Here is a 12,107-nt window from a genome sequence, read left to right as displayed (position 1 = left end):
AAGAAGATAAATACCCCTGATCATTCATCTAAAACAAATTTCATTAACAGGGAAGTGAGGGATTTAGATTAAAAAGAAAACCAACACTGGTGGACCAAAATGCCATTTGTGGCTTCACTGTTAACACTACAGGAATAGAAAACAATATCCAATATCTGTATTTCCACCGAAAAGCCAATTCAAAAAATTAAGACTTTTCTTGTTATTTTATTACAATTTAAATATGCCTGTATTTCAGAATATCCTGTATTGAAATATGTGTATCATGTCCTCATTAAAGACCTGTTTTCCAAACATTACAGAAGCACAAGACCAAGAAAACCTTAATTTCTTTTTTTTTTTTTTTTCGGGGGGGGGGGGGGGGAAGTAATATCTGATGATATCTACCAGCAGAGATTTTACACATGACAACTTTAATTCAAGTTCCTGCTCACCACCAGTGTGCTAGTGAAATCATCAAGTGAGTCATCAGGTCTGACAGCCACTTAATCAATGGCATAGTTCAGCACAGTTTGGGGGTTTTTCTTGTTTATTCACTGAAGCTAGATTACCATTGGGTCACATTTTGATAATTATATTTTACTACAGAAGCAAGAGGAGCAGCAGCTGGCCTCAGTAAGTGAGGGAACACAGCTCACAAAATGGGAATAAGCTGCTCTTTAGGGATGCAACAGAGCAGCTGGATTTGCACACTAACTAAACGGAGAGTAAATAAAAAGTATAAAGCAATAAGCTACTCACCTTTCTCTTTTAAAACAAACTCAAAATATTTAAAATGCAGGAACTATAAATTAAGTCCCTTGGAAGGAGCTGTGGGACCACGTGTTCCTTTCCAGTCATTTAGCCAGTCATTGCTCAATCAGAACAAAATTAGAAATGTGACCCAGATGTACCACACTGTAAGACCTTAAAAAATATCAAGCAACCTAACTGGCTTTTGTTCAGGTTGAGCAAGAATCATTAGTTAAGCAATACAGCTCAACCTCTGTTGCAGTTTTTAAAAAAGTGGTATAACTCCAATGAACTTGGCGAGATTTGAGCATTTACTTGTCAATTCAGTTGACACAAGAGGTTTGGAGGAGAGCCAGCAACTTTGCAACTATTGATTAAGTCAGCAAAAATATAAATAGTGGAAGCTGCTGGTTTCTTTTGAGATGTCAAGACCACAGGCTTTTCATGAATAATCTCTAATGTGCTGTAGCAAGCAATTAGGACATGAACATCATGGACTGTATCATGCACGTTACTGTATGAAAGCAATTCTAAGCTTAACCCATTCATATGCCAACACTGTCTTTTAAGCTCATCTCACAGTCAAAGAAACTTCTCCATCTAAAGAAATATAGTACCTGTTCAAATTAAATTATCCAAATGAGAAAGAAATCACCCATAAATTAAGAAATATTTACTATAAAAATGACCATGTCATGTTTTTCTAATCTATTTATGACCTGATGAAACATGCCTTTAACATTCCCTGGGAAAAGCAATATAAAAAAGAAAATTCTGTGGGTTTGGCACTGTATTTAAAATATTCAAAACACCTTCAGATTCTAGAATCATTGGAGGTTTCTCTAATTGAAATATTCAATAGTCAGTAGAACCAGCAAGTATTTGCCTGAGAATACTAAACTAAGAAAATTTGATGGACTTGGAAAAATTCCAGTCTGGAAATAAAAATTAATTGTTAATTCTGCCGGTTTAGACTAGAAAACAGACTGGAGTTCTTCAGTATGTTCTGGGCAGAGTGATACTGTTTTATCAGTCCTATGAGGCCTCTGAAGAAACTGCAAGGGACACAGGGTCTGTACAGTAAAAGTGGGAACAACAGTGTCTCCCTTTGGCTACTAAAGGTGTGTCTTATTCACACTTGTTTACCCAAGGCCCCAGTCTTAAGCATTCCCAGACACAAACCCTTCCAGCCAGCAGGAGAGCATCACCAGATGAGTGAAATTGCTCTGTGCCATGAAATAAGACATAGGAATGCAATCGAGAAGCCAGAAGATGTAACAAGGGAGAGGAGATGCCCTCATAGCCAGCAGAGAAAAGAACACCACATGTGTCTTTAAAAATGTCTTTTTGCAGAAATATGTATTTTTGCATCCATTTTCTAATCCTTGTGTTTAAGGATTTTATAGAGTCTGTTTAAGATCGTGCAATCAGACTCAAAGGAATTCATCAGAACATTAGCAAGGATTCCAAATCACAGAAAGATTAAGTGATCAGGCAGAAAAGTAAAATGCATGAAAATGTAGAGGACTATTTGAGGATGTACAGGACAGCATTTTAGGGGGAAAAAAATACCTTGTTAAATCAATGACAGAAACAAGCACAGAGGACTTCAACTAGCGCTGCTGATTTACAGCAGCAAGGGCAGGAACAGCAACCAAGAAAACCCAAGGGCTAAATGTAATCATTTTGTTCTGTTTATTAATTCAACTGATTAACTCTGCATCTTTTATCACTAAAATTTCTACAATCTGCTGAACTGGCCTTCTTTGAAGCAAAACATCTGAAGAACTGGCATATGTTTGTGTATAAGGCATAGCATGAGAACACAGCAATTTATCTTCAGATTTTGTCAATGTTTCTCTCATAAGTGTATCATCTATATCTGACACTTAATAATTTTGTCATTCAAAAGGTTTCATCTATCTTTGGATGTCTGTCTTTTGAATTTTCACAAAGTGCGACTTGGAATGAAATTTTAAAATATTTAATCTGCTCAGGAAAGTTCTAAGCGTCATTTCAGAAAGGCTGGCAAAAACATCTGCTCATGGTCTATAAAGAAAACAGAATCTTAAACTTTACAAAACCAGAAAATGCTGAGGAAAATTCAAATGCCTTTGAGAAACCTAATGGCATATTCCCACTGCAGTGCTTTGAACTGTGATCACCTTTTTTCAAATAAGCCTCTCGAAGTGCAAGAGGTCTACAGAACAGGAATGAAAATTATTTGAAACATAGAAAGAATTAAACTTATAAAAAGATAATAAAAAAAATTGAAACAGTTCTATTTAGAGAATATACTATTAAGAAGTCAAAATTTATCATAGAGAAGCAGTCAGTCAAGACTTCTCACAAAAACTCAAAGTCACATGTTCACAGAGAACTCACTGTTCTAACACTCTGAAACGCAGTGCAACATTTCCAAATAGGGAAGCCATGCAAAACCATTAACAAGTTGTAAAAACCCTCTGAACACCAAAAAAGAAAGGATGAAAGTTTAACAGGATCAAGCAAGGAGCATCGTTCCTGGACATTGTCTACCACACAGAGGATATGCACTTTGCTATGAAGCATCTGGAATGGCATTATCACTGAATGATGGAACACCAGATTAAACACAAAATACATGTATCTACACATATATAGATATACATTCCATGTCTGTAGCCATAACTAATACCACATGACTTGGGAATAATAATGTCCAGTTTCCCAAAGGATGATTCAGTTTCATGTATATTATACCCTGTGAAAAAGATTGTAATAGTCCCCTAGAAAAAAATGTGAGGAGAAAAAACAAAACAAAACAAAACAACCCACCAAACATAGCAATACAATAAGGCATTTTGCTGCTGTAAAAGCCTTTGCTCGTTTCCCACAGGAGCAGCAAGTGACAGAGCTAAAAAAACAGTCTATTGATCTTAAATTAATTTCCCTAAATATTTCAAAATAAAACTGTTCAAAATTAAAACCATGTTAGAATTCTGTGCATATAGAGCATACTTCTTCCACAAAGTGCAGTGAAAATGTTGAATTTTACATTATATCCTTATGTCTGAATGCCTTTAATAATATTTCATAGCTTAGCAGGCATGAAAGATAACTTATGGGAGACCTCATTTCTTAGCATAGCTCTGGAATAGTTAAAGGACAAAAAATAGTTCAAGTTGCACTGACCAGTATTTCAGACTCTGAATTGTCTCATCCCTTTCTGGCTTACACACGGAAACAGGTACTGATAAAACTCCTTAAACCTTTTCTGTGCACATTGTGAATGGCCAGGACTGCTCAATCAACACTTCTTTCTTTAAAGCCAAGTAAAGGGTAAAAGTGGAAAACAGTAGAGAAAAACTTAAGGATTTCCTTTCCTACTCATTGGCCAAAGTCCCTTTACCAGGTGGAGGGATGACACATTTTCAGCTAAGTAAGCAAAACCCCTTGCCTTTCCATGCTCATTATTGATAAAGCAAGGGGAAGTATGGCAAGAGTGCAGTTTGGAGTTGTTTTTTGCAGCTATGATCATAGAGCAGACTGTAAGGCAAGACAAAGCTTAGCACCTCCTGTCTTTCTGCCTCAAGAGCAGGTAGGAGATGCACAGCTCTCCTGTCTTGTATGAGAGCTGCAGCAATCAGGGAGTCTTTGTGCAGAAGAAAAAACAGACTGAGAAGAGAAAGTGAAGTTTGAAGAGAGGACAGAGGGCTGAACATCGGATGTAACCAAAACACATAACACAAAAAGGGATCTTAGAAATTCAGTTGCTTGCAATTTCAGTACAGTATAATTCTACAAACATCAGGAAGATGATTTAAAGTAAAATCCAAAATACCATTGTGGTTCATTGAAATTTTAAAATTACAATTTATTCCACTTACAAAGAAGGAGGCATGTGATTTGTTGTTGCTGTTATTTTGCTCTCTCTAGCAAGTCTACAGCATTGCTTAAGTATGCAAGAAAACTAAAAGAAATCAGACCTTCTGTTATCTAGCCATTTATGGTCATTCTTACTGATGCATGTTGCACCATATGTGTCCACAGATATTTACAGAGGAACAGAAAGACAAGCTCCTGCCTCCTGGGGTGCCAGCTATCCAATTAAAATAGAAACTACAGAAGTGATTAAAAGAAAAGGAGCAAGACAAAGAAAAAAAGTAGAAGTAGGGGTGGTTTATACCACAGAAGACAGTTCTTTTGTAAAGAACAATATGTGTTTGTTTTTCCATTCTATTAATTTCAAGTAATTGCTTTAAAAATACCATTTTTAAGATAATTTTAAATATTTATTTTCCTTAGAATATCTGCAGGAGGTTCTGTCAAAAGCCTGTGTTCCAAAAAGGGTTTCAGTCACAAATACTGTGATTGCTTGTATGATTTTCAGATCTACAGAAGATTATTTGTAAAGAGTTCACTTGGAGGATAGCATGGAAGATCTCCAATACAGAAAAGCAGCTGAGGAAAAAAAAGTTTACTGAATAGAGCAAAAGTCAGTGCCTGCCATTCTGTTGATTTCTTGGAAGACTGGGACAGGTAATTAGCACAGAGAGCCAAAAGCCAAGTAGAAATCAGAAGTCACGCACACAAAAACAAAGAAATAAGCTTATACAATGTTGAAAGGAACAACAAGCTAAGGTCAAAATTTGGAAACAGCAGCTTAGTAAAGAGCAGTGGATGAAGTCATCATGTAATTCAAAAGTGGGAGAGAGAGTACCTCTGGAACAGCACTGTACAAAGATTGTAGAGACTAATGTCAAAAAGATAATAACGCAAGGGAAGAGGTTGCAGTAGCTTATGTGAATTATGTGATACATGAGAAACTTCACAAATTGTTATGAAATAATTCTGGAAACGAATGCAAAGATTAAGTGAGAAAGATACATAACTAGAAACTTCCCCAACATACAGAACTCTACTTTCCAAAAATCATCATGTGGTCCCAATGGCTTTTCTTTTTTAAACAAAACAGCAATTCAAAATAATCTCTAGTAACAAGAATATTTGAGAAGCTGGACAAAGAGAAGAGTCAAAAATGGCACTAGGATTATGTGACTGTAGCAATAGTGTAACAAACTCACTGCCACCACAGAGTAGGTTCAGGGAAGGGAACGTGGGCCAGTGATGGGGGCTAACACTGAGCATTAGCAGTGGGAGATCCAGAAGATGTCAGAAAGAGATTTACAGGTATAATACTGAGCAGAACGAGAAGATGCCAAATTTTTGGAGTTATTTGTGGGAGGCCAAATGGTAGTTGAAATCAAAAGATTCCTTAGGGTTCCAAAGAGCAGAACAACAGGAGAAGTGCAAAGTGACAATGGCCAGGGAAGAACTTCACAGAGAAATTGATTAAAAGAAGAAAAAAAATAGTTCTTAAGTGTGGGAAGTAGAGAGCCATCAATCACCTTTTTGTGGATATTGTGAGTGGACAGAAACCATGGAAACTGAAGAGATGAAAGAGGAAGCTGAGGCAACACAAACAGCTTTAGGAATTGAGAGGAAAATATGAAAATTGACACAGACATAAAGGGAGAAGCACAAGGATGATAGATGATGTGCTGTACTGTAGGTGTTACATATGAACCGTCCACAACTGAAACAGGAGCAATTCCTGTTTTATGTGACATTGACAAAGAAATTTGGTTTGACCTGTAACAGTTCTCTCCTGCTTTGGAACATTTCAATTTAGTAACAATAAAAATCCCTATGGATCCTAAATGCAATTCTAATTGTGCTTATAAATGGTAGTTTCACAAGTATGCATGTTACAATAAACACAAATTAGAGGTAAATTAAACCTTAATTATATCTAGCAAGTTTTATGTCCTAATTAAAAATGGTATTCTAACGATAAAAATGACTTACCACCTAAATTAGCCCTGCCACAATTGTCTAGTCTTCCTAAACATTCTTTGTGTGCTCCAGCTCCACACTTAGAACATAAATAGCCTTGATAAAATGTTCCCCTGTAAAATAAAATTAGGTAGTGATACATTAAAGGTGACAAATTCCACACATAAAGGACATAAAAGACATGGCAGAAGGTATTAGAAGTAATTTGTTGTTCTGCATAATGATAGTCCTTAAAGGCTTGAAAAAAGTGACAACTGACAAACAAGTAGCTCATCTGCTTTCTGTCACTACTAGCCATTTAAAAATCACAACCAGAGTTATTTCAGACTCCTAGTAGAATAATAACCTCCATTTCAATGTAATCCAGAGCTACTTTGGAACAGTACACTTGAAATTGTATCATTATACATCTCTCCTACTACAGATCTACACTTCATCTCAATGGGAATTTGCCTAGGCACCATGAAGAAAAGGATACAGTTCAAGAGAGTTGCAAGTTTTAATGTATATTTAAGCATTAAGTAGTTTTTAGGCTATATGGCAAATCTTCTTGACTTTAAATTTGTTCATTTTTTAAAATACATATATTATGGACACTTCAAGTAATATTCAGAGCTGCTAATTCCTCCAAATGTCTGTGTTCCACAAGGTGCCACTTGGGAATACCCAGCTGGTGGCCCATGAAGAACCAGGCAGCATCCTGGGGGCTGTGTCCTGAATGCACAACAGCTGCTCAGCAACAGCAGTTGGTGCAGACCCAGTAACTCAACTATACTGCTCCAAAGTCAGGAATTAGCCCTCCTGACTTGTAAGTTTAGAAGGTCTGCACCATTGTTCAGAGTTACTTAGATCTTATTGCATTGAGGGGGAAAAAAAGAAAAAAAAATAAAATCTCTGAAAATCCAGATGAGTCTGACTAGTCAGGAAAAGCCTGTGCGTAACACAGGCACTACCCACACTCAAATGCCCTTGCTAAAATGCTGTGGCTTCATTTTTAAGAATATCAACAATATGCAACATAGAATCATAGAAGGCTTTGGGTTGGAATGGACCTTAAAGATTATCCAAACTCTCTGCCATGGACGAGGACACCTTTCACTAGACTGGGATTCTGAAAGCCTTATCCAGTCTGACCTTGCAGGGGCAGGGAGGGGAAGACCACCACCCAAAAAAACATTTACAATACCTCAGAAGCATCTGACAGACTTTGCAAGATGTCACCCGACTGAAGGTATGCATTTTGAACTCATGAAAGCTTGTATCTGCATAGTCTGGCCGGATGTTTGACCTAAAAACAAAATTTGAAATTACACATTAAACGAAATCTAGAACATAAAGCAACGCTCACAGCAGGAAATCTGAATCCACACACGACTCATTTTATTTAGACTTTAATGTTTTTCACTGACAAGAACCAGAAGTATGGACTTTACCAAACACCTTGAAATGAAATCTGAGTTACGGTGTAACACAGACTTCTTAAATATACCCTATAACTACCTTAGCTGTCAAAATAAATAGAAAACAAAACATCTGGGTTTTATTCTTGTTTGAGTAACTAGGATAATTCTCAACAATATTTTATTATGTGAAAGCACAAGGAAAAGCAGCTCACAACCTGAAAAACACCATATTTGAAAACATTTGCAGCAGATTTAGGACAGTTAGATCATAACTATGCAGCAATATACTAGATAACCTGAGTACTTTCAAAACCATTAAAAAATATTCACCAGGGTTTGGTTAGCCTTGTTTAAATGTGTTGCACAGTGCCCACATCTGTAGATGCACACAGTAAATTTAACAAAGTAAAAGATCACTATTCATACTGCCGAAATACCAACACACTACTAGCAAACTTATTTCCAAAGATAAGATTTACGTACAAAGCACTTGTCCATTACTATACTTGTGTTTTCTTTACCTTCCCTGCTGATCAGTTTTAAAAGCAGGAGAGTAATTTAAATGTGACACACTCATTTGTTGTACCAGTGACTGTCGCCCTGAGAATCAGGCCTTTTTATATTGTTTTCATAATTTCTAGCCACTTTCCCAGGAAAGTAACTATAAACATAAATGTTTATATATTCTATTAAAGATATGCCTTTTGATGGATGTCTCTCACAGCCAGTGTGATTGGGAAGGTGGTAACCTGACTATCCAATCCCTGGTCGTTGTCGAAAAATCTATAAATACTGAAAGGACAGAATAAACCTTCTTCTTCTTTCATCACACTTTGAGCTGCGTCTGTGTAAATAATTTCCTGTTCAACAGTTACAAGTGACTATTTTCAGATTTAAATTTTATTAAGTAATCTATTCAATTTTTTCTGTCATCTGTCCCATTTCCAAGACTGAATGGGAGAACAGGCATTTTCAATTAATTTCTTTCTTTCTTTTTTAACTCAGTAAGATCTCCAAACCAGCTTAACACTGTCTATATATATATATATATATATATATATATATATATATATATATATATATAGTAAGGGTTAATTAATGCTTTACTATTATTTATATTAGAATGTTTAGGACTCCATAAATTTCTGGTATTTTTCTATCAAAAACATAGCAAGGCATGATGCATAGGAATTAAAATAGGAAAAAAAATCATGAAGGCAGGAATGCAAAAATATACAGTACTCAAAAGAAAAACCAGAAGCTTTTTCCGACATAGAAAATTACATATTCTTCCATTAAACTTGGAGATACTTATATGTTTTGTTCTTATGTATCATAAATAACTTCCAGACTAAAACTTAGACCAACCACAAACTGTAATACAAAGATAACCACGCAAGCATCACTCTTTCTTGGATGGAATTAAAAGGCTTACAAAAAAACTTCCAAAGAATCTGTTTAAGTACCCAGTGTCAGAAAGGTCAATCTTCAAATCCACCTGCTGAAAATGAACATGCTGAAAATGAAACTGTACTCAAAAAGCAAAAGGAATGCAAGAACCCAGAGAATAATCTTATAATCAGTACTGTTTTAACTACCTCACTTGTGTCTCTCTTTCTGCTCTAACATGCAAGATGTCAATTCCACAACTCCTGCTCACTGAAAAAGGTGTGCATACTACACAGGTGTGCATCCACAGCAGGAAGGTACAGTAGCTGGATAAAACTGATCTTGTAAAGAACTTTTTAAACCGGGAGAAAAAATAATTATTTTTTGGCTCTTAACTAGATACAGCCTGTATTTCATAACATGTCTGCTAGAGGGCTGCCAAAACTTCTTAGGCAAAACTCCAATCCTGAAAAATCCCTAGAACAAATTGCAGTACTTCACTCACAACAAAAGCTCATTTTCATTGACCATTTGGTTCAGACCAGAACATCCTGCAGAACTACATTCAACGTATAAGCCAAAAGTGCAAGACTCATGAGATTGAAAGCATATCAAATTAAAACTAACAACCTGACCATTTTTCAAGAACAAACCAAATAAGAAATTCTATTAATATAATTAGAACAGAATCAATCTTCAAAAATAATAAGCATAAGTGGATCAAAAGAAAAAAAAATTACAACCTCATACAGGCAGTAGTTTAACACACGGATGTGACTACACAACTTTGTTCTATATGTATGAATTCACTTTCATTCTTCTCTCAGGCTATCTTCCACAAAGATTGAAGTGCATGAACTACTCAAAATATACCTCTGATTAACAGAACAAAGATGATACACTGTATTCATTCTTCTTTATATTGAAAGTAATATTTGAAAAGAACAGTGCAAAGTAAGAAATTGTATGCTTACTCTGGAGACAGAGTGCTGTAAAGTGAAACACAGTATGAAAAGATAATTATCGATACAACAAAACGGAGAAAAATAAAATCAGTGTGTGCTGTCTACTGCAAATGTAGGAATAAGGAAAGCTCTGTAGAACATTTAGCACAGTGCTACTGTGGGCAGGAAAACTCTTGCACATTCTGCTACCAGATCAGTAATGCTGCATTGTGGCAAATCCAGTTCTGTAGTCCCATCACACATCACATCAGACAAGCCTGGGATGATGCACTATAGCAGCATGTATGAAACAGCAAGCCTTTAAATGTAAAGTCAGAAACTTAATGAATCTAGGGGTTTGATATTTTAGTTTTCAATATATTTCTTTTCCAAAATCAAATACAACACAAAAATAACCCAATTTGATTAATACATTAAAGTTTCCAACTAGAGATTAAGCACAATTCATCTGTGACTAAGTCCAAATACCACAAGGACCACAGGAATTTTTTTCCACAAAACCTTTCAAACTGAATATCACATCCTATGTTTTGAGTTTTCAGATGCAGAAAATAAAGCTGATAATATGAAAAAGTAATAGCATAGTATACAACTTTTTATAGCCATGCCCAACCATAGAGAAGCTCTTTTGGTTACAGCAAGGAAGACTTACACTGATACCCTCAGAAGAGAGAGCACAGCTCTCACAACACAGTAAAGGGAACATTTCATCCTTCTCAAATCTTCTTTTCTCTTTTACTTCCCAACCTATAGGCATATCGCAAGACAGAAAAAATTCCAAGTATTTATGTCACTATCAGTATTGATCCTAATACTATTTTCCTCTTTAGAAGAAGGATTTCTTGTTGGAGAAAAAAAAAAAAAAACAACAACCCAGACACGATTGTTAGCAAAATTCAAATGTATTGAAGAAATTAGCAATATTTATTTTGGGTTTTACCCTGGGTTCCTTCACCATCACAGTGGGACAGCAAAACCCTCCTGCCAACTCCTCAGTCCCTGCTACCACAACCACTGCTATTATGGGGTGCCCCAGGCAGGAAAAGAAATGTATTTTCTATTTCTGCTGTCAAACAAGCTTGATGAGTGGCCAGAGCAGGCAGTCACTCATACACCAGAAATACTTAATCTGAAGTAAATAGTGACACAGAACACTTTCCTCATTTTATAGTAAAACTCTCTTATTTTTACAACCAACAGCAATGTGGGGAGGGAAAAGTAGTTTCCCTTTGTCTCTTCTACTTTTTCCCCAGGTAGTTTTAACTTCCCCACTCTAGCAGAGACAAAATGTCAATGTGAATCTGTTGTTAGGACAATTTTTCCAATTCTCTCCTCAATTCAGCACCAGAGGTTTCATAAGGGACAACCACAAGTGGCCCCTCCTGCATAGTGCTGGAACCCCATAGCCAGATTTACTCCAGTCACTACTCCTGCAATGTCCTTGGGCTGCCCCTGAGCCTTCTGAGCAAAGCTTTCTCCTTCCAATTTACTTACAGAATATTAGTCCCACTGGGACCAATTCACTGCTACACCACCAACCCAGACACCTGCAAGTGAGTATCTCACGAGTCTCTGTCACTTGGACATGCAGTTCTTGTCTCTGCACAAGCCCTGGGAGCCACCGTTCCAGGGGCAAAATGACCATCTTCTTCAGTCAATCCTCCATCTCTGGGCAGTCCCTTTGTCTTTAAAGGTTTGAAAGTTCAATGTAGAAAAGAGCTACCCAGGTATCTTATGCAATTGCCCTTCATATCATCAGCCTTTGGAGCACTCCTTGTGC

At 36.4% G+C, this 12,107-nt stretch overlaps 1 protein-coding gene across 1 annotated transcript in view; it reads right to left on the bottom strand.

Annotated features, from left to right (window-relative positions):
- VAV3 (vav guanine nucleotide exchange factor 3) overlaps positions 1-12,107 on the bottom strand; it is a 150,918-nt gene that overhangs the window by 55,641 nt on the left and 83,170 nt on the right. The window contains exons 16-17 of the mRNA XM_058843133.1: positions 7,757-7,858; positions 6,583-6,683 (exon numbers count right to left, since the gene is read on the bottom strand). Coding sequence (XP_058699116.1) covers positions 6,583-6,683; positions 7,757-7,858 — 203 coding nt within the window. The remainder of the gene's footprint in view (positions 1-6,582; positions 6,684-7,756; positions 7,859-12,107) is intronic.

The sequence above is a fragment of the Poecile atricapillus genome, chromosome 7 (assembly GCF_030490865.1).
Source record: "Poecile atricapillus isolate bPoeAtr1 chromosome 7, bPoeAtr1.hap1, whole genome shotgun sequence".
Classification (NCBI taxonomy): Eukaryota; Metazoa; Chordata; class Aves; order Passeriformes; family Paridae; genus Poecile; species Poecile atricapillus.
Note: the sequence above shows the minus strand (reverse complement) of the source record. Positions and strands in the feature narration are given on the sequence as shown.